Source organism: Xyrauchen texanus, chromosome 28 (genome assembly GCF_025860055.1).
Source record: "Xyrauchen texanus isolate HMW12.3.18 chromosome 28, RBS_HiC_50CHRs, whole genome shotgun sequence".
NCBI classification, from domain to species: Eukaryota; Metazoa; Chordata; class Actinopteri; order Cypriniformes; family Catostomidae; genus Xyrauchen; species Xyrauchen texanus.
Genome location: NC_068303.1, coordinates 4969613 through 4996705, shown reverse-complemented (window position 1 = coordinate 4996705; position 27093 = coordinate 4969613). Strand labels below are relative to the sequence as shown.

At 35.4% G+C, this 27093-nt stretch overlaps 2 protein-coding genes across 2 annotated transcripts in view; both read left to right on the top strand.

The window, feature by feature from the left end:
- The first annotated feature begins 979 nt into the window (after nucleotides 1-979).
- adgrg11 (adhesion G protein-coupled receptor G11) lies at nucleotides 980-21884 on the top strand. The gene is made up of 20 exons (XM_052095800.1): nucleotides 980-1012; nucleotides 1143-1320; nucleotides 5622-5766; nucleotides 7866-8079; nucleotides 8470-8544; nucleotides 8876-8977; nucleotides 9541-9675; nucleotides 9968-10000; nucleotides 10338-10406; nucleotides 10545-10710; nucleotides 11483-11642; nucleotides 12029-12163; nucleotides 13405-13512; nucleotides 13618-13660; nucleotides 14270-14370; nucleotides 14724-14842; nucleotides 17107-17372; nucleotides 17600-17690; nucleotides 18692-18987; nucleotides 19359-21884. Exons 4-20 carry the CDS (start codon nucleotides 7884-7886, stop codon nucleotides 19505-19507), a joined length of 2244 nt encoding a protein of 747 aa, XP_051951760.1. The 5' UTR covers nucleotides 980-1012; nucleotides 1143-1320; nucleotides 5622-5766; nucleotides 7866-7883; the 3' UTR covers nucleotides 19508-21884.
- A 218-nt stretch (nucleotides 21885-22102) lies between these two features.
- Nucleotides 22103-27093, top strand: part of rad51 (RAD51 recombinase) — a 10665-nt gene continuing 5674 nt past the window's right edge. Inside the window, exons 1-6 of the mRNA XM_052096470.1 lie at nucleotides 22103-22133; nucleotides 22775-22872; nucleotides 22967-23104; nucleotides 23819-23936; nucleotides 24069-24160; nucleotides 27065-27093. Of these exons, the coding sequence (XP_051952430.1) occupies nucleotides 22783-22872; nucleotides 22967-23104; nucleotides 23819-23936; nucleotides 24069-24160; nucleotides 27065-27093 (467 nt within the window). The 5' untranslated portion in view covers nucleotides 22103-22133; nucleotides 22775-22782. The remainder of the gene's footprint in view (nucleotides 22134-22774; nucleotides 22873-22966; nucleotides 23105-23818; nucleotides 23937-24068; nucleotides 24161-27064) is intronic.

Genomic DNA, 27093 nt, shown 5'->3' with positions numbered 1-27093 from the left:
AATACAATACAAGAATACAATAAGAAAAAAATAGTCAATAAATAAATAGAAATAGAAAAAGAATACAAATTGGATGGAAAATAAAGTATATATAGAATACACAATAATACAAAACATACATATATATATACACACACACACACACACACATACATACATACGTAGTGCAAATACAAATCTGTTATATACATTGCAAGGGCATGTAATTGCAGAAGAGTTTGGATGATGTATTCGATAGATATAAAAAGATAACTGTTAATTGCACATAATTATTGCTCAATGGGGGAGTTTAATCTGTTCATCAAGTGGATAGCCTGAGGGAAAAACTGTTCTTGTGTCTGACGGTTCTGGTGCTCAGAGCTCTGAAGCATCAGCCAGAAGGCAACAGTTCAAAAAGTTAGTGTGCTGGGTGAGTGGGGTCCAGAGTGATTTCTCTAGACTTTTTCCTCACTCTGAAAGTGTATAGTTCTTGAAGGGAGGGCAGGGGGCAACCAATAATCCTCTCAACAGTACGAACTGTCCTCAGTAGTCGTCTGATATCCGCTTTCGTAGCTGCACCAAACCAGACAGTTATAGAAGTGCAAAGGACAGACTGAATGTTGTGTTGACTCTGAATAGAATTAATTTGAATAATGGATAGTTATGTTGTAACAATGTTTTATTACTCAGTGTTTATTATATGTCTGCACTGTAGTTACCAGAAGGAACAAAAAAAAATGTCACTGCCTGCAATGTGTTAAAAAAGTTTCAATAAACCACATTCATTTTGTACCTTGAACCAAGGAGCTCTAAAAGACTAGAACACTACATGACACAGGACAAGACATTTGAGTAGAGCTGTATCAGCAGCGCCTGTGACAGGATGAACTTCCTCAACTGGCGATGGAAGTACAACCTCTGTTGGGTCTTTTTTAAAATTGAGTCAATGTCTGTCACCCATTTCAGGTCCTGTGAGATGGTAGTGCCCAGGAACCTGAATGACTCCACTGCTGCCACAGTGCTGTTTAGAATGGTGAGGGGGGTCAGTGTTGGGACGTTCCTCCTAAAGTCCACAATCATCTCCACCATTTTGAGCGTATTCAGCTCAAGGTTGTTTTGACTGCACCAGACAGCCAGCTGTTAAACCTCCTTTCTGTATGCAGACTCATCGGCATCTGTGATGAGTTCGAAGACAGTGGTGTCATCTGCAAACCACTTCACAAACTTCAGGAGCTTGACAGAGGGGTCCTTGGCAGTGCAGTCATTGGTATACAGGGAGAAGAGTAGTGGGGAGAGCACACATCCCTGGGGGCACCAGTGCTGATTGTACAGGTGCTGGAAGTGAGTTTCCCCTGTCTCACAAGCTGCTGCCTGTCTGTCAGAAAGCTGGTAATCCACTGACAGATAGACGTGGGAACAGAGAGTTGGTGTAATTTAGTCTGGAGTATAGATGGGATGATGGTGTTGATAGACGAACTGAAGTCCACCAAAAGGATCCTTGCATATGTCCCTGGTCTGTCCAGATGTTGCAGGATATGATGCAATCCCATGTTGACTGCATCATCCACATTCCTGTTTGCTCGATAAGCAAATTGAAGGGGGTCTAATAAGGGTCCAGTGATGTCCTTCCATAATTTCTTTTTAATTTTTCGTAATGGCGTCTTCATGCTTTCAGCATGTGAACTGGGACAAGTAAATGTGAAGGACAAATAATAGGTCATATCATGTTTGTCAGCTGCATAAAAGTGCACTCAGTAATTTTTTCCTCATTAAAAAAACTTTAACTCCTGGGGCGAGTATTGACGTGGACTACCACGCTAGTAGTCGCGAGTTCGAATCCAGTGCGTGCTGAGTGACTCCAGCCAGGTCTCCTAAGCAATTAAATTCGCCTGGTTACTAAGGACGGTAGAGTCACGTGGGGTAACTTTTAGATGTTCTCGCTCTTAATGGGGCACGTGGTGAGTTGTGCGTGGATTGTGATAAAACGTGATAAAATGCGCAGATTGACTATCTCAGAAGCGGTGGCAACTGAGACTTGTCCTTTGCCACCCGGATTGAAGTGAGTAACAGCGCCACCACAACGACCTAGTAACCAGTGGGAAAAGGGGATAAAAAAAAATTAAAAATACGTTTAACTCCTAAAAACATTAAATGTAATTTTGCAATATATGTCAGAAATCGTGACTGCTCACATTAAAATCAAGACTTTAGTCCTATCATTAATCTTATAAAAGAGGTTTTATTCTACAGTACATGGAGAGGGTCTCCTCATGGGGGCTGCCATGCTTGAATCACATGACCAGCCGAATACTACTCACTTAAACGCAGTAAGAGTCCTGTTATTTAACACTTTCACTCTTTGATTAAAGTAATCATGGCTGACTCTGAATACTACATTTCTACAATGGCATCTGAAACCAAAAATTATTCATTTTTAATTATGTTGCATCCAAGCCACTAGGTGTCAGTGTAAGATGACACAAAGGCAAAAGTTACTGACTGCATATTCAATGAGAAAAATGCCATTTATTAGCACTTTTTATAGTGGAAAAGGCACCTGTTTCATAGAACGACTCCTGTTAATTCTGCTCAGTGGAAGAAAAAAAAAGGTCTGGCAAGGTTTAGAAAAACAGAACAGTGGCAAGCATGTAAAATGTAGGTTGACGGATTAGTTACTGTACAATTATATGTGCAAAAACACCTAGTACAGATCACACAATATTATCTGAATATTTATGTTGCACAAAGTAACAAAAGGTATTCAAAACAAAGTGAAAAGACAATTAATTCACTTCAAACTTAATTTTTTGTGTGTAAATATCACCCTTTTTACACTTTCAACCACTGAAATGCTGGTTCTTTCCCTCGTAAACGTGAACTAGAGAGACCCTGAGATCATATTATACCCTTATGCCACAAAACAAGACAATGGTTTTTTTTTTATTTTACCTTTATTTAACCATGAAATAAAAACTTGAGATTTTAAATCTCTTTTATAAGAGGGTCCTGGCCAAGACAGGCAGCACACTAAGTTAAATAAAAAACAAAGAAATACATTAATTATATAAACAAATCTGAAACCAAATAATTTAAGATACCCTTAAATTCATTTAGAGAGACCAACTCTTTAAAACATAATGTATCTTGTAACTGGTTCCAATCAAATGGAGCAGCATAACTAAATGCCCTTTTACCTATATTTGTACGGACATTCGAGATATTTAAAAGATAATAATCTTGTGACAAGACCATAATTATTTCCACCTTTTTGAATGATATGCTGAATGATAAATAAATGTTTATTTCATGAGAAAATTGTAATTGTAATAATCTGGATTTCAATTACTGACTGATGCAGTGCATGCCTGGTAATGGTCAGACTAGACAGTACAAGACTTAACAATAAAGTACTGCTTAAGGAATATATTTGAAAAAAGGTGCATGTCTCTTTCAATTGAGTTCCTCCATTAGTGGTCAAATGACCATAATGCACATGATTATTCCCACATTTTATGTATCTACTGTGTGATGTGCATTAGCCTAAAAGCCTTTTGAATGTTTACGTCCACATCACTGTAAAGGTTTTGTTTGCTCAGATGATGCAAAACACCTAATTTGTTTTTTACAGATGATGTGACATTAGATACTGTACTGTGAATATAAAATGGAAACTTAGCTTGTTTAGTTGCATAGCTGTCTTAATGAAGCCAGAAAATCAGGATATCATAACTACAATAAAAGATGATACTTTGTGAACACGTAATCATTGTTATTTCTATCAGGAAGACTTCAGAATCAGAATCAGAATCACCTTTATTGCCAAATATGATTACACACACAAGGAATTTGTCTTGAGCTTCCAGTGTACAACAATACAAACAATACCAAAAACAGCAGCCAGACATAGGTAATTAAAACAAAAAAGAATAAAAAATAAATAATTATACATATACGTACATACACTCACCTTCATACATACACACACGTAGTGCAAATCTATTACAATCTGTTATATAAAGAACAAAAATACAGTATATTATGTACAGAGCAATGTAAGTAATGGCAGAAGTGGATATGTTGGATAATATAAATAGACTTAAACTGTGTATTGCACATCATTATTGCTCAATGGGGCAATTTAATTGTTCATTAGATGGATGGCCTGAGGGAAAAAACTGTTCCTGTGTCTGACGGTTCTGGTGTTCAGAGCTCTGAAGCGCCGGCCAGAAGGCAACCGTTCAAAAAGGTAGTGGGCAGGGTGAGTGGGGTCCAGAGTGATTTTACCAGCCTTTTTCCTCACTCTGGAAGTGTATAAACTGTCCTTTGTAGTCTTCTGAACTTCAAGTCTGCAGACTTGAGTGAGATTTAAGATGACATTTATTTGATGAATATAAAACAGAAATGTGATGTCTCTCTTTGGCGTAGTCCCCGTCTGGCTGTCCGAAGAAGTTGTTCTCAGAACCGTCATATCCTGCCGGAGATAGGGAGGCAGGGGCGAGGAGCCTACCCCCATGCAGGACGGGACTCAACTGGTGGTGGTGGGGTGGTGGAGGTTGCCGTGTTAGGGTAGTACTCCTGAAAAGAAGTATAATATGATTAAACGAAGAATGCTGATGTGATGGCTTCTCATCGGTGTCTTTACTATGAATGAAGCACATCACAGGCGCACACCCAACTGAAGCATGCGATGATGTCATAAAGCAACTATGTCAAATGAAAATAATGAATTCACTAAATGCACATAACACTCTTTTTTAACATAAAGCACAAATAGGAAATCGAACAATATTTAGCATTATTAGAAAAATAACATTTAGCAATTTTATATAGAAAATAGAAATATACATAAACATAACTTGTATTCGCTATATCACACTAGCACACTGAAACAGCAATGTGATTGTGAGCAGCCTTATAAAGCGACGGCTTACACGTGATTGGCTGGGAATTACCCGGCTAATGGTGCGATGATGTACAGCTGCTAGTCTTCCCGCTAGAACTACGCTGCGCTTACATTAAGCAGATAAGATCCGCAAAGATATAAATAATGAAACTACATTTTTAATGAATTTCCATTTCTCTTCTTTTTTTTACATTATGGAGTATAAGAACCGTTTGACACACGTTTTAAAAACATGTGAAACTAGATTGGTAAAGTTTGTCAAGACAAACTTTGATGTTAGCTTGACAAAGCCTTGTCTGAAAGCTTACAAATTTTAAAAAGTTTGAAGTTTGCAGGTGGTAGTCTGAAGGTTACAGACAGATAGCAGATTTTCCCTCAAAATCAGCACAGAAAGTTCAGATTCTTCCTGGATCTTATGAAATAGCAGTGTATACTAATCTAAATTTCTTTAAGTTTCATTGATTTACTTATTGTAATTATGTCTTGCTGTAACACTATAACGCAGGGCCGTAACCACCATTGACATTGAGAGGGACATGTTCCCCCTCCCAATATTCATAATAGTATTATTCATAATAGTATTATGAATATTACTATTATTTACATTCATGTTTTTCATTGACACTGACCACAAACACCTCTTCATGCAGAATAATACTGGACAGAGTATTTTAACAGAAAAGAACATCACAGTTCAGATTGTTAATGTCTGATGTATAACCCTCTGTTCTCTCGACAGCCGATTTGCATCTGAGATTTGGTTTGCAAAACAGAAAACCACAGAGGAATGGGAGAAAGGTTACATGCAAAATTAAGTACTGTATATTTCTGAGGACAAAAGACATACAAGTATTTGGACTATAGAGTCATCGTCTCTTCACCAGGTAGGAAGTTTTGTTTTAGTGATCTCATTGAGTAGAATATAGGGAAAATAACACAATGTAATTCAATAGTCTGAACATCTCAGATGTTCCTCGAAATTCCATAGGAAAAATAAGAATACATAAACATAGTGCAATTGTTGACATAAAGCAAGAGTATAGAGCAATGAAATGAATGTGTATTACATAGCTCAGATCATTTGGACTTGGTAGATATTGGTAAGAAATGTTTTAGTTCATATTGAAATCACAGACTTTGGTGTCTTGAGAAAATATGAGCACAGTTTCAGACTGTTGAGATCTCTTCTGAGACTCATGTGAGATAATCGGGGTCTGTTACACAGAGGGGACCATTTGTCTCCATTTGCTCTCATTTTAATCTTATTGCTGTCTAAAAAAGACTCATTTACAATGTTTTTATATGGGCACATTAATACATTTAAATTCAAATGTTATTTTTTTCTGTTGGCCCATGTTGGGCCAGTTGCTCAGATTATTACTTGCCCTGCCAAATTTTCACTGGTCCCAACACCAGGAATTGTACTTAAATGTTTTATTATGTTAAGTTTTATTTACAAAAATAAAAAAAGTTTTTTTAATTTGCAATAATAGCTGCAAATTCTGCAGATATAATGTAACTCCATGACATCTATAAACTCATAAATGCACTGTTGCTGGAAAACAATGCAAAATGTTACTGACTGGTTTGTAAATTTCAACCCTTTCTTACTGATGCCTTTAAGACTAAAACCAGTCATTTTCCAAAAAAAAAAACTAGGTAATGTTGGTTTGGTGACAAGTTGAAATCAGCAAAATTATATATATATATATATATATATATATATATATATATATATATATATATATATGAAAAACGTAAACATTCGTTACATTCTTGGGTTCAAAACACTTGAAGGAGCACAAATGCGAACTAAGGGATCTCAAGATGTGTTTAAAGATTGAGTATTAAACTATATTTAACTTGAAACTGTGAACTAAACATTTTATGTTTATGACGCAACGCACCCTAGACGCTACACGCAGGTGTACATTGACGGGCTCTTGAACAAGCCCTCTTAATAAATCTCCAACTGATTGTCAAATTCACTTGTGAAATGGATTGCAATGATTGACTTATGATCAATAATATGGTAGTAAACAATACATTGTATTCTAAAGCCGCTTTTTGTATTGTCTTATCAATGATTAACTTCTGCCACAAGAATGTAATGCATTTTAATTATATAAATATTTTTATTATATATATATATATATATATATATATATATATATATATATATCATTTTAAAATATTTAAAAATAACTATGTATAATTATATATTGATACAAATATGTATCTTTTGAATATGTATATACTGAAATATTGTTATATGAGGGGCTTTCTCAGCAAATATTTGTATATGCGATTAATTAATCGGGACACGTAATTAATTTGATTACAAATGTTAATCGATTGACAGCCCTAATATATATATATATATATATATATATATATATATATATATATATATATATATATATAATTTTGCTGATATATATATAAACATACATACAGTATATACAAATTCAGAAAAAATATTTTTTTCTGAATTCCATAGTTTATTTTTTCAGTATTATCATCAAAATGTTGATCAATCAAATGGACTCAAAACATTCACGATTATTTTTCAACACAACGTTGCATTATTTTTTATCAATGAAGTTTTATATATATTTATATACAGGCATATGCAAATGTTTAGGCACCCCTGACCATTTATGCACCTGTCTAATTTCGTTTTGATGCATATTGCACATTTTCTGTTAATCCAATGAATCTCATTTCACTACCGAAATATTACTGTCCTTCAGTTATTTGATAGATCAAAATGAAATTTCTGATCCAAACACCCAGTTATTTATAAATGAAAATCATGGAAATTGTCAGGGGTGTCTAAACTTTTGCATACACACACATATATATATATATATATATATATATATATATATATATATATATATATAATTTCTCATAGCCTATTCAAGTTTTTAACATGCCCTGTATTTTATGTTTGACACTTTTTTTCTTTACTGCTATGCAGGTGTTATTGAATAAACTCATGCTGGAAATGCTGTCAGGGATGAAGTGGTACATCTGTGGCCTCCTGCTCATTTTACCAGTGAATTGCAAAACTGATAATAATGGCAATAATTGTAAAGTAAAAAACAAAACAAAAGTTTGTCCTTTCACTACCCAAGAATCCTCTAATCTGGTCATACTGGGTGCAGATGGTTTCATGGGAGTTATGAAAACAGGTGACTCAAATCAGAGAAGATCTTTGGAAGATATGGGATAATGAATATCTTAATTCAAATTCTCAATTTAAAGAGTAAATAAACTGGTTTAGGTTGACACTAGGAAGACATCTGTTATTCTATGTCTTTTGCGACTTCTAAACTAAGCAGCACTGTACAGAATGTTTTTCACTTAACCGAAAAAAATATGCTTCATTTTGTATATCTTAATGAACTGGTTTTGCCAAATAGATTGTGTAATATGACGCAATCTGACTATTTTTAGTTAATCAGATTAAAAACATGTAATTGTATAATAAAAGTAATGAAAATATGCTTTTTTCTTCTTTCTTTTTCTTTCTTTTGTGTGTGTGTGTGTGTGTGTGTGTGTTTGTCTTTTTTTTTTAATAGCTGATTGTACTGATGGTTCTTGGAATGTCAGCATGAAAAATGTGTCACTTGTGTGTGATTCTAAAGCATTGGCAGGTAAGGAGAAACCAAATTCAGCCTAAACATTATTTAAAAACAATTTTGCAGCATAATTTCTACTTATATATGTTCCTCGAAAATATGTTTTTGTTTGGGATTTCTTCCACTCAAAATAAGTGCATAATAGGTTTAGACCCATTTATAATATATTTAGTCTCAATGTTATAAAAAGAAACTTCACAGAAGCTGCACAATGACACTTACTAGATCACTGCAACAGAAATATACAGTTTCACAAGCGTAATTTTACATTAGATTGTTTTGAGTTTTAAACAAGTGTTGCTAACTGTCGGCTGCATTCATTTAAAATGATTTTCTTTTTCCATAGACAACACATCCAAGATCACGGTTTTTTCATTCAATGGCAGTGACAACTGTACAGCAAACACCTCTTCATATTCTAGTACATCAGTTAACACATACTGCAGTGGTGAGTATTGGACTGAGAGGTTATTTTAATCCCTCTCCTGGCCTAAGCTTTGGTACAATCAATAATGAAAACCTGTGGATATTCTAAAAAGTTTAGAAATGTATGACTTATTCTTATTTAAAATGAGTGCTGTCAATTTAACATGTTGATCTAGTGGGATAAGTTATTTAAAAACTGCATTTAAAAGAATGCAATTCATGTACCCTGGTCGAATAAGGAAATGTACTATTAGAATAAATCAAGTTTGCAGAACCACCTTCATGCTTTTGCCAAATTGCCCAAATCACACAGAATAGACCGCACAGAACAATGAAAGAGACGTTCAGGACTGTGTTCAAAAACAGCTTTTAGTGCTCTGAAGATACCTTGAAATGTTGATGTTTTGAATTTGTAGCCTAATGTCTTCGAATTATGTTCAATTATTTTATTTGCAAATATTTTGGGGACTATTTGTAATTAGACCTACATATGGGATTCATTCATTTATGTATTTGATTTGATTAACATTTTCATTGATTGAAGCCCTATTGAGTAACCTTATATTCCAACCCACTGTTTTCCAGACTCTGGTGTGTATTTGACAAAAAATACCTCAGATGATTATCTGATCAGCATTAACAGAAACATTATACCCACATTTGTCTGTTTAATTGAGGGGAACTGCACAAATAACACCTGGTCAAACTGGATTACAAAAGGTGAAATATTTATATTCACTATTCAGAATAGTACTTATATTCACGTTATGAGTGTTTTTCTGGCTTTTTTAATATGATGTGCCTTGTTTTGGTTTATCATTTGTAGGCTAGTACAAAGAACAAAAATGTGTTTCAAGATTCTTTTGCTCTTAGGGTTGATAAATTCATCAATTACTCAAAAGTGCAGTTTTAAACGCAACACTAAAGAAGATATTTTACACCAGCGTTGATGAGATTTAGCAGGTCAGGCATTGATTATTGACTTATTTCTCTGTTGTTCTGTTTATGAAAGGTTGCAATTGGACCAACTTAACTCACAACAACAGTGAGTATTATCTGGATTACCGACCCTGATTCCTATTATTATTCCTGAGTGAAAAAGGGTTTATTTGTCTCTCCAAACACTCGTAAGGCATAATGTACAATATATTCTGTCGGTCATTATTGTAAAATTAACATTGACTGCCAACTAGCTATTCTAAATTTGGTATGAAAAGAGAGAGCACAAGTTCCATTTAGCGGTCTTTATAAAAAGTGTTTGCTGGTGATTGACCAATCAGAATCAAGTAATAAATAGAGCTGTGTTATAATACAGTAGATGTATGTAGTTGTGTGTAATATTATTTTGTTCTGTTGTGTGCTGTGTGTGTTGTGTATGTAAGCATGTAAAATGACCTGCCTGGATCCCACAAAGACATGCGAGAGTGCACAATATGATCCCGGCTGTAGAGGTAATAAAATTCCGCTGTAATCACGTTCAGAGCAGACTCAATATCACATTCAACCACCATACAGTCAATAGTCTATTTGTTATAATCATGGTATCATTTGATTCATCCTAGAATCTTTCTGTATTCTATTTTATGCAGATGATAATGCAAGTGATGAGAGAAAGGTGAACACCATTAAGATCACAAATCAAAATGGAGCTTGTTTCAAGTGTGGAGGTCCTTTTCAAAATTTGATATCAGTGAAAGCACCAGCAGAAATGGAAAGTCTGTTTAATAAAACAGAGATAAATGCTGTGGCAGCTGCGTACGTACAATTTCAAACATGTGATGGTGGGGTAAGTTGTGCCAGTGGGTAAGTTGAGCCACCCCCTGTTATACAGTTTCAAGAAGTTCCCATCTTATATTGTTGCCTGTAATTGAGAGTAGAAACAACATTTTCTGCATTGTGCCACGACCAGTAGCCTATGATGAGTTTTATGTCAAAGCAATTTTATTAAAAAATGTTGCCCTATCATAGGGCAAAATTAAACATTTGGCTCCCTTTTAATTCATTTTTGAAGAGAAGTGTCCATACCACACAGTCTGTATCAATGGATTGTTAAATATTATTTCATCTATTCCTTTATTTAATTTATTTGTAATTATGTTCTTTTTTATTGTTCTCGGGAAAGGCTAATTGAGACAAAAATAAATAAATAAATACTCAAAACAAAAACTCAAATTAAACTGATTTTACCCCAAGTGGTTCAGCTTACCCCCAGACATGGCTCAACTTCCTCCCTAAGTTCCTAAGTTATTAATATCTATAAAGACATATTGTAATAGGATTTATCCTTGCCCAGAGAGGATCTCACTCAAAAAAGTAAATATTATTTTAAGATTTACGCAAACAAATTCCATCAAATTGAATTGAGTATTAAAATATTTGTTTTTATTTATTTAACTTTTTTTAAACATTACACAATTCAAATTGATCTAACTTTGTTATGAAATTAAAACTTTTTCGAATGCTTATATTTACTCTGATTACTTCATATTAATAATGATATGCACCACAAATATTTGATCACCTACAGTGGGGCTATGAAAAATCTCTCCAACCTGCTGTCCCTGATGGGGAATTTAACCATAGCAGCTGTGTCCATGGGTAACATTCAAGGCGTTTTAAAGAAAATTGAATCTGAGTCTGATATCACAAAATCTGCTTTCATCTACACTTCAAACACCGGAATCAAAGTGAGTTACTAGATGAACTTGTCTTATTTAAAGCTGAAGTGTGCCATTTTTATGTCAAAATATATCCAACATTAATATGCAGAAAAACATAAATTAAGCCTGTGAAGGTGTGTGATTTCTCCATAAAGTGGCTCTGTGGTGTTTTGAACATTGCTGTTTGTTATAACATCTCGACCAGCCTGTCACTGTAACGTCAGTGTAGAGTTTGGCCGGCACTATGTCTGACCGATGGGAGGCGAGCAGGAAAATGTTTGGAAACAGTTGTTACGCACTTCAGCTTTAAATTTGTATGACAGTCTATTTAGTGTTGTAACAAAATATTTATCACCCAAAATAATGAATTACTTCATGAAGTACTGCAACACAGAAATCATCGCTGTTTACAGGTTATAGAGGATTTTGCAGAACTGGAAAAATATCCCAATGCATTTATTGTTCCGGAAGAAGCCACACTGAAAGCATTCAACCAAACCTCAGGAAAAGCTCTTCTGGGTCTGTTCCGATTTCCCAACATGACAAAGGTATAAAGAAACTTCTGACGTTAGAATTTCTGTAATGCAAGACGATTAAAGTAAGAACTGTGCTACAAAAGTTTCCATCAGGTATTTTGTGTCAAACGTTCTGATTTGTGTCTCTCAATGTGAATAATTATGAATTCAATATTTTGAAATTTCTCTTGAAATGATGGTGCAAATCTACTACAAGCTTTTTATAATGGGTTCTAAATGGGTTCTTTAAATTCTAACTCATATAGTGAATGCCTGTAACTGGTAGCATTGGTAGTTGTCTGCCAAATGCATGAATGTAAACAGATAATCAATCTGAATATTAATAAAAAATAATGTATTAATACAAAATCATTTGTTGCTATACATTTAAATAATCCATCTTTGCAGGCAAACAAATTCTGATTATTATGATTTCTGTCTGTTGATTACAGAATGTAATCATGTGACTTCTTAAAGGAATAGTTCACCTAAAACCATTCCAAACCATTCCATCATGCCATCCCAGATGTGTATGACTTTCTTTCTTCTGCTGAACACAGAGAGTTTTAGAAGAATACTTCAGCTCTATAGGTTCATTTAATGTAAGTGAAAAGGTACCAAAACTTTGAAGCCCCAAAAAACACATACAGCATAAATGTAATCAATATGACTCCAGTTGTTTAAAATCCATGTTTTCAGAAGTTAAATGATGATTGTGAGTGAGAAACAGCTTATTGGAAATTCTCCTCCCTGCCCAGTAGGTGGCGATATGCACTATTAATGTGACTCGCCCAAAACAAAAGAATGTGAAAGTGGAGATTTATAGTAAAAAAGGACTTAAATGTTGATCTCTTTCTCACTCACACCTATAATATTTCTTCTAAAGACATGGATTAAACCACTGGGGTTTAATTGATTACATTTATGCTGGTTTTATGTGATTTTTGGGCTTTCAGATTTCTGGCCACTGTTCATTTGCATTGAATGGACCAACAGAGCTGTGATATTCCTCTAAAAATCTTTGTTTGTGTTCAGAAGAAGGAAGAAAGTCATACACATCTGGGATGGCATGAGGGTGAGTAAATGATGAGAGAATTTTCATTTTCGGGTGAACTATCACTTTAAATAGAGTTCAGGGTATGTCAGTGGTTCCAAATAGCTAGAATCACATTTATTTTATTTGTACCAGATTATCTGATAAAAGACAATGTTATTCCATATAAACCTTATTATGTTTCTCTAGAATCCAAATTATGCACTCTCTCTTTTTTAAGGATGAAAACAACAGTGATATTTTGAATGATGAAGTTTATGCGATTGAAATGGGGACAAAGATTTCTAATTTAAGTAAAGGCATTGAGTTAAGCTTCCAAAAAATACAGGTAAGAAAAGGTATTCCTTAAGAAACATAAAAAAGTATATTTCTAATATTTCGAACAATTCATAAAACTGATTTTCTGAACTTCTGAATTATTTCTCTTCTTTAGGATGCAAAGTTTACTCCTACCTGTCATGCATGGGATGGAAGTGGTCTGTTTATGCTCTTGTGTTTTGCACATGTTATGCTTCTTATCAAAAGCTGTGTTTTTTAAAGAATTAAAAAGAATATGGAAAAAGATGAAGACCCTAATCATCTCCTCAGTGATACATTTATCTTACGATTCTAAACTTTAGAGAGAATTTTGATTTCTTATTAATCAGTTTATCATTAAATCTGAAGTGTGTAACTTTTTCTGTGTTAAAATACTTTCTTCTATCCCAGCTTAAACTATAGGGACAAATATATGTATGCTATTCATAGGATAATTTTATCGAAACTGTGAACATAATGTATTTGTAAAACAAATGTATTGTAACACTGTGTCTCAGTGGCGCTATAAGAATTCCTGTAATTGTTTTGAGCTACCCGCTTAGACCCGCCCCAACATCATAACTCAACCAATGGTGTGAGTTGGGGGGCGGGGCTATCTGACTCTTTGAACAACTGCAGGCGTTGAGCATATTCAGAAAGTTGTTTTGAAAAATATATATTTTTGCAATGCCGTTCGGTGGCGCAAGTGTTGCAGAAATTACACCAGCTTTAATGAATAATTTCTCAATATGCTTACTCAACACTAACCAGTATCTCCTTCTCATCAGGAGATAAGCCTAACTGGTCTACTGATGGGTGTAATACTACTATTGAAAAAGACAAGGTCACTTGTAAATGTGAACACTTGACTTTCTTCGCTGTGCTTATGGTAGGTTTCCTGTTTCAGACTCGATGTGAATAAAATCAAATAAAAAATGTTGGAACAATTTACATTTGCCTACAAAGTCATCTGAATGACTTTCTTTATTCTGTAGAACACAAAAGGAGATATTTGGCTAAATGTTAGTCTCAGTCACCATTCACTTTTCATTGCACCAATTAAAGTGAATGGTGACTGAGACTAACATTCATCCTAACATCTCCTTTTGTATTCTACAGAATAAAGAAAGTCATTCAGATTTGGAATGACATGAGTGTGCATCAATGTTTTTTGGTGAACTATTCCATGAAGATGACCAATATCTAGAAAGATCTGTATAAATGGACATTGTTTTAATACAGGCTCCTGTTAAAGAAATCCCTTCACAAGATCTCATAAGTCTCACATACATCACCTACATCGGCTGTGGCCTGTCCATGTTCTTCCTGGGCATCGGGCTCTTCATGCACTTTCTCTTGAGGTGAGACGATTCTCTGTACGACAACTTATAAATTATTTTAAAAGGAACAACAAAAGTTACTAATTAAATTTTAGAAATTGCGGTTTCACTGTGGAAATCTTGTCTATTGTGGTTTGGACCAATATGGATTAAAGGTGTGGTGTGTGATTTCTACACCACTAGCATCATCAAGCAGAATTGCAAAAAGAATGATTGTTTTCAAACAGGTTTCCCAAAATCTCCCTTCATCCTCCATTGATCAGACAAACAAATAGTCCCGCCCTAAACTCACATCACTGTTTTAGCCGATGTATCTGATTCACAATGTTTACACTTTTTTTTAAGAAATCAATCTGTGAATTGCTTACTTATAGTTGTATCTGCTGGGATAGGAGGAACTTTTTTAACTAAATAAATTACACACTACATTTAAGCCCTAATTAAAGTTTAACTCTATGTTTAAAATAATAGAGTAAATTAAAACAAATATTAAAATAACGGTTTGGATGTATAAATGAACATTATTTAATCAAAAACAAAAGGAGATTTTAGGCAGCTGGAGTCACCATTCACTTCCATTGTATCCTCATAAAGCCGAGCGTGACTGCTGTGTGCACATTTCATTTCCTTTTCGATTTGTAACTAGTAGCACTTAATAAACATGCAGAAAAAAATCTTGAGCAAATAGTTGAGATCAACTATTCAACAAATAGTTGAGATCAAAACAATCAAGCCCTGCTGTCCACATATGTGGACATCAACCATTTTGAACAATTTGAAATAATTCTAAACTATAGAAAGTCACATTTTTTTCAGCAAATTGTTTATTATGTTTCCAGAAGGCTGGTAAATCATGATTTTGAAACGTTACAGACATTACATCAGAAATTAGCATAATACTTTCTAATTCAAAGTAATCGACATCATCATCCAATCACTGCCAACCATCTTAAAATAAAATTATACATTATAAATTCTGAATCTATGTACTGATTTCTATTCTCCCACATTTGCCAAACATGTTGAGTGGTCCAAACATCATCTGTAGCCTGAAACTGAACTATTGGTTAGATTTTAGGATTGAATGCACTTATCTGCATAGAAAGCTAGGATGCTCCCTTGCTCCCTATTTAGAGACTGACTTAAACTCCAGTGTGCTGTCTATCTGCACTGGTCTCAGAACAGTTAGAAATAACTCCATATAAAGCCTCTGAGAGCAATATCTTTCAAATTTTAGTTGAAACCATTTATTTCCAGTATGATAATGCACAGTATATATAAGATTTTGGCATATTGGATAATAAAAATTGGCATATTGGATAAAACTAGAGACTCTTAATCTTTTGACTCAAACAGGTTTTTATGTAAAAGCTGAATGAGATTTCTTGTTTCCAGATGTAGTTTTTTGGTGATTATTTCTCCCATAGTCAAAGCCCGCTGTGATCGGCACCATGTTGTTTTGTCACATGACTCCATTCGTTAAAGTTTAACCCTTTACTGACAGCACAGAGTCTTCTGAACTGAGATCAGTCCATTGAAATGAATTTAAATTATGTGTCGTGTGTAGCAAAGCCAAAATACAATGTCCACGCATGTGTACGCGAGTGTATGGAGAAAAGATGCAATAAAAAAAGTGACTGAGACTAATTTGCTGCCTAAAACTTTCTATTGTTTTCCACAAAAGAAAGTAAGTAATTTGGAACTTAATGAGGGAATAAAATTATGAAAGGATTGTTCTTTTTTTTGCAAACTGTCCCTTTAATTTTAGTCCTAATTGCTACAATCCACACTTAAAGGAATAATCTAGGTTAAATATAAATTATGCAATTGAAGTGAATGGGGGCCAGTCCCTAAATGTCAAAATAGTCAGCCAGAAGACATAATCAATATACGTGTTAGCATGACGACTTAACGCTGTCAACCTTAAATCGACGATGTAAACAACTTTACTGCTCAAATAATACACAAGTTTTAACAAATGTATTATTTGTTTTACAAATTATTAATGTAAGTGCATTTCTAAAATTATAAGCTTAAAATTTCTGCCTTAAATTTGTTTGTCTCCATTTACTTCCATTGTTAGTGCCTCACTATTACTTTGGTTTTTGCTTTTTAAAGAAAAGGACGGATGATTTTAAGTAATTTTTTGTGGTTATCAATATTATGCCACAAATGCTGTCGATTGATCCTAACTTTGAACCCGGAATATTCAATTTTATTATGTTTTATTTTATTTGGGCAATGAATCCAAAATACTGATTTCAATTTTGCACTTTAAATCACAGGAGAGCAAAAGCCAGTAACTCAGTCCGCGTGTTGATCAATGTCTTTGTGGCATTGTTCCTGCTTAACGTGGCCTTCCTGTCCAATGAGTATGTAGCACGTGCGAGGGACCTCGCCTCCTGCCGGATCATGGCTGGATTCCTGCATTACAGCCTACTGGCCAGTTTCACCTGGTTTGGTCTGGAGGCTTTTCACCTCTGCTTGCAAATGTCCAAATACTCGGTCACCATCAAACACTACATTATCAAGATGACTGTGGCTGGGTGGGGTGAGTTCAGTTATAAAATGCCTAAAATGTGCATGCAGAACGATGTGGACGATTACTATGTTATCAAAAGTGTTGTTTGGTAAGACAGACATAACCATTATTGCTCATACATACACAATGCCAGAAATTGAGCATTGATTTCATATGTAAAGGTGAAGCACCAATATGTGTTGTGATCTTTCAGACTCTTTGCAAAATGTGATTTATACTTTATTTGTGTTTTTCAGTTCCTCCTGCTATTGTTGTGACCATCATTTTCTTCTTTGGCAAATACGGTGAACAGACCATATATACGGACACAGGCAATAATGTAACCATGTGAGTGTGACCTTTATAGTTACCCTTCATCTTTCATTACGGTGTGCTAGCACTGATCATTGCTATTAAAGTCAATGTAAAATAAAAATATTTGAGCTGATTTACTTTCATAATACACACCTCCCAGTCTTTTTATGCATGAGTTATCAGTGAACGTAATATTTTATCAAACGCTCTGTCTCTGAAGCATCTTTCCTTTTTGGGCTGATGTCACATAGGTGGTTAATCTTAAAGGGATAGTTAGTATGACTTTCTTTCTTCTGCAGAACACAAACAAAGATTTCAAGAAGAATATTTCAGCTCTGTAAGTCCATGAAATGCAAGTGAATGTTGACCAACATTTTTGACCCTCCAAAAAGCACATAAAGGCAGCATAAAATTTATCCGAAAGAGTCACGTGGTTTAATCCATGTCTTCTGAAGTGGTCCAGTTGGATTTGGGTGAGAACAGACCCAACTATAACTCCTTTTTCACTATAAATCTTGACATCAGCATTCTCCTTGGTGATTATATCAAGCTCTATTACACCGCGTATAGTGCCATCTAGCCCTCTGCCTATGCGTCAAGCACTAGGAAGTGTAATCGAGCTTGAAATCATGATCGTGCCTAGAGACTGCAATGGCAAGAGGTACAGTAAAAAATGAGTTACGCTTTGGTCTGCTCTCACCCAAAACTGCATCACTTCTGAAGACATGGATTAAACCACTGGAGTCATATGGATTACTTTTATGCTGCATTTATGTGTTTTTTTTAGGCTTCAAAGTTCTAGACACCATTAATTTGCATTGTATGGACCTACAGGGCTGAGATATTGTTTTAAAAATCTTATCCCTTTAATGTAAGGAAATGGCAAGAATAGTTAATAATGATTAGCCCTAGTGACCAAGGCTAACTTTCTGCCTAATATCTACTGTTCCATAAAAAAGAAACATATGGGTTTGGAACAACATTAGGGTAAGTAATTGTAAAGTAAGTACATTTTCCCCCTGTTCTCACTGCAGGTGCTGGATTGTAGACATCAATGTCCACTACATTGTGAACATCGGTTACTACAGCTTCATCTTCATCTTCACCTTCAGCATCTTCATTGTGGTGCTGCGGTGGCTCTGCATGCTGAGGGCAAACAAGTGTAATGGGACTGACAAAGTGAAGCGCTCAGGAACGGCCAACTCTGACATCACCACCGCCATGGGGCTCTGCTGTCTCTTGGGACTCACCTGGGGCTTCACGTTCTTCAGCTATGGAGCTATGCAAATACCCTCATACTACATCTCTACCATACTGAACTCCTTTCAAGGTGAGAGCATAATATCATTGCAAAAGCTTTCAGTCAAGAACATTAAAGGGCAATTCTGACATCATTTATATACAGATGTTGTGTCATGTATGCACCGGTGTGACTTTCTTTCTTCCATGTAACTCAGTCAGTGATGTTAGGCAGAATGTTAGGGGTTGACAGTCTCAGTCACCATTCACATTCATTCTATGCAAAAAAATGCAAGTAAATGAAAGTGATTTGTGTGTGTGTGTGTGTGTAGGGGGGTATTGCAATACCAGCAAGTTAGGAAAGAACCTGCTATACATATACAACCAATGTCAGATTTAAAAATTGTGTCATCACTGAGTAGCACTATATGTCGTTTCTGATTCTACATTTGTGTTTTATAGGATTCTTCTTGTTCATATATTACCTGAAATCAAGCACCTTATTTGGAGAAGCTGCACCTTCAAACCAGAGCAGCTTGTCAGAGGAGACCAAAACAGAAAATCCATATGACAACCAACTGTCAACAACCACCACAAAGTCCTGTGACTAATAAGACACCTTTATATTGTATCTGCAAATTTGAAATGTCATATCTGTCTATTGATATTTACGTATATGATAGGAATATACACTACTAAAACATGTTTTGTCAGGTAACCCAAAAAATGTGTTTCATGTTGTAATATTTATATTAACTTGTGTATTTCAAGTTAAAATCAACCAGAATACATTAGGTTACACCAAAGCAATGCAATGGTTAGATGAAATAGAAATAGATCTTTAAAGTGACATTTTTAATTGCACTTCACCACTTTTTCACAGTGTAGATATCTGTTTACACTATTGATATTCATTATTTTATTACTGAGAGTCAACAGTAAGGTCAACCCTTTTAGAATTTCCACAAGCTGAGCTGTTGGATTACCAACACCCCCTTTTTTGCAAAACCTTGCACTCCAAAGATAACAAATGAGACCGATATCAAGTGGAAACAGTTGTCAAAAACAACAGCAACAAAATAGCACCCTCCACTGACAACTGTTAAAAACAGCATGACAGTAAAATGACATTAAGTCTCAATAATCTGCTGCAACTACAATACTATGAGAACATGCTAAATGATTAACAAGCAGAAAGTGCCAGAGACCACGGCCCGCAGACACATTTTTGTTTGCTGTTTACAGAGTCTAGAGCTGTCACAGAGAAAGGTTGCGATATCTCACAACACTTATTTCATACGTTTCCATTTACAAAAATGGTTTACAGCACCTTTAATTTTTTTAATACTCCCAGTGAACAACTTTACGGAATGAATACCTTTATCTTTAATGTTTTTAGGCAATGCAAATCACTAAACTTGCTGTATTAGAGGATTGGACAAAATTCTGACTTTTGGTTCCATTTCAGTTCATGAGTTGGAAATTTCTATACATTAAAAGACACATTTTTAAATAAAATGAATTATAGATATACTGCAATTTAAATACATATTTCTATATTTAAAACATTGATTATTAAAATAATCTAAAAATAGTCCATATGTTAAAAACTGTGCATTCTGTTTAAATTCATGTGAAGCAGTCAATGGAAAGGAGGAGGCGAGAACCGGCTTGACGATATAAATTTTAATGAGAAACATCTCTCTCTACACACACACACACACACACACACACACACATATATATGATGGACATCTCTCTCTTCCGCACAATCCTCCGCAGTCGGCCTTTATCCCTCTCTGAGGCTTGATTAGCCTGATAAAGGACCCTGCCACACTCCTCCCTCGTTCTCTCAGGCAGGGGAGCCCCCGGCATGACCTACTCCTATATAATTTATTATTGACTGCAGTTAAATGTAAAAGGCTGCTTCATATTAAACATAGCATAATACTGTCCTACTGATGTATTTATCTGTACATTATAAATAATTGTTTGTATTAAATTTTTTATTTCTGCAACACACAATTCCCACAATTGGGATAATTGGACAGGAATGTTGGTCAAAGTGGTGTTAGGATCTTTTTAATCAGCTTGCCTTGATAATTGTTTTGCTTCTAAGAAAATGTTACCTTAGTCTATTAGTGTGTGTGTGTGTGTGTGTGTGTGTGTATGTGTGAGCGTGTATTTATCACTTTGTGGGGACCAAATGTCCCCATAAGGATAGTAAAACCCGAAATTTTTGACCTTGTGGGGACATTTTGTCGGTCCCCATGAGGAAAACAGCTTATAAATCATACTAAATTATGTTTTTTGAAAATGTAAAAATGCAGAAAGTTTTCTGTGAGGGTTAGGTTTAGGGGTAGGGTTAGGTTTAGGGGATAGAATATAAAGTTTGTACAGTATAAAAACCATTATGTCTATGGAAAGTCCCCATAAAACATGGAAACACAACATGTGTGTGTGTGTGTGTGTGTGTGTGTGTGTGTGTGTTCAGGAGATTATTTTCCTCCTGCCAGTCTGTTATTGTAAATGTTGATGTATCTTTTACCTTTCCTATTAGATTGATAGTACTGATTTTACACCGTCCTGCTGGTTTGTCTTTGCATAAAATTAATCAAATACCTGCCTCACACAAGAACACGGTTTATTGTAATGTAAAAGCAAAAAATGTTTGTGTAAGTGGCACCTTTTCATATTTTACATAATTCTAAACTTAAAATCTGATACGATTTTGTTCATAGCACTTGAAGTCTGGAACTTTTGTCTTTGTGTTTTTATTAATATGCATAAAATATTGCTAGTAATAAAAAAAAGGTTTTTTATTCAATAAACAACAGATATATATGGATTTGAAATTCCGTCAGAAATGTTCTTCATCTTCTTTTGGATATCTGGTGGAAATTTTTCATTAATAAATGTATTTACTTTACACCACAGTGTAACCGAATGAATGCAATGCCAAAATAAATGCAGAGCAGTTTCATAGTAGTCAAACACAATTTATATAATTTGTATTATTATTTGGTAAATAATAACTTGCTGGATATAATCTACGTATACGTTTAAAATAAACCTCTTTAATTTTGTTTCGCATATGGTACTTCTGGGGTAACAAACAAACATTTTTCCATCATTACGTAAGACTTTTATGTAAGTCACGTGATGTCACGACGTCTGTGACGTGGACTGACGGTGGCACGCGGGAAAGTTCAGACTCAGTGAGGAGCGGCTGTGCTGGTGAGTGACAAAAAACAATTATCGCGAAGATTTCAGTAATTCATTACAATTTTACCGGCTTATACTTACACATTTATATAAATTATAGTGACGTAACAGTTTTTTATATATTGTATTTGTGTCGATGAGAGTGTGAGGGTATGAGTATGTTCTTTTCTTACACATTATCCGATTACAGCTGATAAACTATCATGAGGAATTATATTTAAAATAGTCCATTATATCTTGAATTTGATCCTTACAAAACAGTACAGATATCATTGGATCAGATGGTGACATCATGTACTTTATGTACATTGGTACTTATGTGCCATGCTACTTCTAAGTTCACTTTGTAGTACTGTTTATTTTTTTAGTGATGTCATACAGGGTCCCCAGTTTTATGAAAAACCTGCAAAAACCTTGTAAAAGTCCTGTGTAAATGTTCAGAGTTTTGCTCTTGCTATTCTCTATTATATTGTCTTAATTTTATTCTGATAGAGCAATTATAATAATAATCATTTTCCAGCAATCACAAACAAGTGGAAATGTTATAGAAATGCACTGGTCAAAAAGTATGGGAACCCTGGACTATTGAAGTGTTCAGTTTAAATGTAAATATTTATATACAGTATAATGTGAAAGTGTGTTGTGTTATGAAGCAGTAAATATGGCTATGAGGAGTGCGACCCGTGTGGAGGTGGAGACGGAACTCGAGGAGGAGGAGAGCTTTGGGCCGCAACTGGTTGCCCGTCTGGAGGTATGACTGCTACAGTACAAGGCCACATAAACACTGTGTCTGATGACACATTAATGATGATCATGATCTGACACTCTCTCATGTCTTCCTGCAGCAGTGTGGCATCAGCAGCAGTGACATCAAGAAGCTGGAAGATGCTGGGTTTCACACTATTGAGGCCGTAGCGTACGCACCCAAAAAGGAACTGCTGAACATCAAAGGCATTAGTGAAGCCAAAGCTGACAAGATCCTGGTGAGATTTCATTAGTGATGTTTGCAATAGTGAGGAGACAAACATCACTATTGCTTTTGCACATACGTAGGGTTAGTAAAAAAAAAAAAAAAAGGCCTGTTCATGCTTCGCCTGTTTTTTGAATAGGGACAATGGATTTCCAAAGATAATTTTTTTCGTACTGCGATGAAATGTGACTGACCAATGAGATTCAAGTTTTTTTGTAATTTTTTCCAGAGTCCTTGCTGCTGCACAATCCAGTGTGTTGGTGGTGCTAATCAACTGGCTAACAGCGGCATTGGACATACAGCTGATTCACACCTCAGAAAAATGACAAATAAATAGTTGCAGTTCATGAAGCTTTGATACTTCAAATTTAAACCCGATCTGATTTTAAAGGTCTATTTAGAGATACACCGATATGAAATTTCTGGTACGATGCCGTGAAGCCTTCACACTTGGTTTATTCGTAACTGTCTTGGTGTGAATAACCTTTTGTCGGACGTTCGTCTCACAAATTCATAACAAATCTGGTTTGAATAGGCTTTGAGGATTAAACTTCAGTGTGTAACTCGTGCTGCCCCATTTGTGATATGGACATGAATTATACATCAAAGCATGCAGCTTATTGAGAAGTAGTGTGCTACTACTTTTCTAAGTAATTTAGACTTAGAATTTACAAAGACTTATTTTCAGTGCACAGATGAGGTTATGAACTTTGTTTTTAAAAAACAGACGGAGGCTGCTAAGATGGTACCGATGGGATTCACCACGGCGACAGAGTTTCACCAGCGCAGAGCTGAAATCATCCAGATCTCCACTGGATCAAAAGAGCTTGATAAACTCCTACAAGGTCTGGCACTGAACTACCCTGAGTCTTGATGTCATTGAATATGACAACAAAACTAATGCTCAACATTCACATGATGGAACTCATAGATTTAATATCTTTCTCTTAAAGTTAAAGTGTGCGTGTGTTCTGCAGGAGGAATCGAGACGGGCTCTATCACCGAGATGTTTGGGGAATTCCGGACAGGAAAGACGCAGCTGTGTCACACGCTGGCCGTCACCTGCCAGGTAGTGCTCCTTGCAACTTTCATTATCTAATCGTCATCTTTATCTGATTGTCGTTTGCTATTTTGATTACTGAGAAAAATGCTAGAAAATTTGATCATATTGATCTTCATAAACAAGAGTTTCAAAAAACAAACAAATGTTTTTTTTTTTTCTAGTTTTCAGCATTTTGAAGATGCAGTATATTAGGGCTGGGCGATATGGCCAAAATTGTTTCACGATAATCTTTTTTATATTGTTTGATATCGATATTTATCACGATTTACATTTACACATTGCACTTTCTTTTTTTTTATTTCAAAGTTGACGGAAGAAAAGAAGAAAAAATGTATTCTAAACAGTCAAAATAGTCTCTATAAAACTGCACAGGGGATCCAGAGACGGCCAAAGCAGTGGGGTCTGCGGGATCTTTTACCAATTTTACCGTCTTTTACCGTTTATCAATTGAAAATGAATGTTTAAAGATCATCGGTTTGTTCTGAAGCATAGTGACAGCAGTCCAGTATTTGTTGGAATATTTTTACATTAAAATTAAATATTTTTTATATTTCTTTAGATTCAGATACCCAAGTATGGGGCATAGAAGCCCTTGTGACTGTGCAATAATGCTGAATGTGGGTTCAGGGGTGTCCCGAGAGAAAATTTAGAACATTTGTATATTTTCATTAAAGTGAGAGACTAGTCTACCAACTAGTAATTTTAGTCTTTCTTTATCCATTCCAGACATCTAATTAATTTTCACAAAATTAGAACAGAAATCGATTTGTTTATTATTAAAGGCTGGTAACATGCTGATTAATAAAGATACATTTAGAAGGGAAAAAGTTTTGTTCTAAAAGATGCTTTGAAACCACGTTAACTCATGCGGCGCTTCATGTCTACACACATGCAGGGAAAAGAGGCAAGTGAGTCAGTGCAGACATTATGCATGTTTGTTGCTAGAGAACAATATTCAAGATTACAGAGCAGAAAGATCAGAGCTGTTGTCCACATCACTGTTGTTCTGTCGCGCTCTTCACTAGAGACGATGAGAGGGTGCAACCGTTGTCATGAAGTCTTGCTGTGTGGATGAATCAATCCGGTGTCCAACTTAACCTAATTGTTAGCAAGGCAGCTAGCATTAGCAAGTTCATCCAGTCTGACCCTACGTTACCACTGGTACGTTGTGAGCGAAGCTGAGAGCGTTTTCAATTCATTCCTATGAAAGCCGAGTGTCATGCTCACAAGCTGGATCGTAGGATTGGCAGCGGTGCGGAGCAAGCTCTCTCCTAGCGCTGTGAGCGCCTTTGAGCGGATTTGGTCCGCCCCAGTGGAAACGCAGCCTGAGAAAGCCGAATTGCTTGTGTTTTTAGCGACACGCAGCGAATATCAAAAATTCCTCAAAAGCTTATCGTGGATTTTCTTTATCATGATATATATCGATATCATTTTATCACCCAGCCCTACAGTATATACATCTGTAACTATTTATTTATATATGTTTTTTTTCTATCAGAGAAATTATAATTTTGACCAAACAGATATTGTTGCGTAGAAGAATTAAATGTTTAACGCAAGAAGTAAAAAATATCAGGGTTTGGTAAAAAAACATTGTTTTCCGATGCATCGTGAGCTTCATTTGAACAATCTCAATATCGATTCTTAAATCCCAAGATCGATCTTTTACTCTGTGTAGCCTTCCACAACAGTGAAAGGAAATCACTCGCATTTGCAATCTAATTTGCTATGCGACAACAATCTATTTGGCAACTGGCTTGTAAATGATTCGATTTCACTCACCATGAATGAATTATGTAGTCTAATGGTGAAGTATTCTGAAGCGAGATCCTTTCACCAGTGTTGCCAACTTGGGGACGATGTTGCTAGATTTAGCGACTTTTATTCAAAAAAGCGACTAGCGACAAATCTAGTGAATTTTTGGACAACCTTAGCTACTTCCATAGAAGAAAGTCGCCAATACTGCTCTGCGAGCGCGTGGTCTTGCTTTTTGCCAGACTCGGAGGAACACCTCTCTGCGTCTACTCTGTTCAGTGAGACTGACAGAGACAGAGGTGAGAAGGTGCAATCAGTTGACCGCACAGCAGCTGTTATAGCTGTGCATGAGCTGCGCATGTGCAAACAGCATTGTCAAGGACCAATCACGAATCTGTATTGTTTGCTCCCCTTTAGTTTTACATTTAAAGAGTTTAATTTGACCATATATTTTTATTCTTTTCATGCACTTAATCACAGGAGATTTTTAGACTGTTGTTCATTCCTGTTTCTGAACTCTCTGAATTTAGACACTTACTTGGACAACTCTGTACATTTGCACTTTATTCAAACATGTAACAAACTTTACATTTAGCTACATTTGTATATAGGGAATTAATAGGGTATTACAGTATGTACGGTAAGCACAGAGAAGCAAACACATGTAAAGGGCGGACACTATGCAAAATGCAAATGAGACGCGGTGACGTCACAAATATGTTAATTAGCGTATGACTTCATCTAGCGACTTTACGAGCAGGCTTTAGCTACTTTTCATTGAAACTAGTTGCCAACACTGCCTTTCACAGCGTGTTGTGAGTAAAAGTTGTTTCACGTGTCCAAAGACGAGATCGACGTGACCATTTGTCATTGAATAAATGTCACTTTTAAAACCCTTTCTCATTTCTATAATAGTAAAAGATGAGATCTTGGGATTTTAGAATCGCCATTGTTCAAATGAAGATTGCAACGCATCGGAAAATCTATATTTTTACCCAGTCCTTTCCTACATGGGGTATACATTTAAAACCGTGAGGACTTCTGAGAACATTGTTGAGTGATGATGACATTAATAATTGAATCAGTGTTTTGAATCATTTAGTTGAAATGAACGGTTTAAAGCTGTTGAGAATATCTCATGTTTGTGTCTTCCAGCTGCCCATAGATCAGGGCGGTGGGGAGGG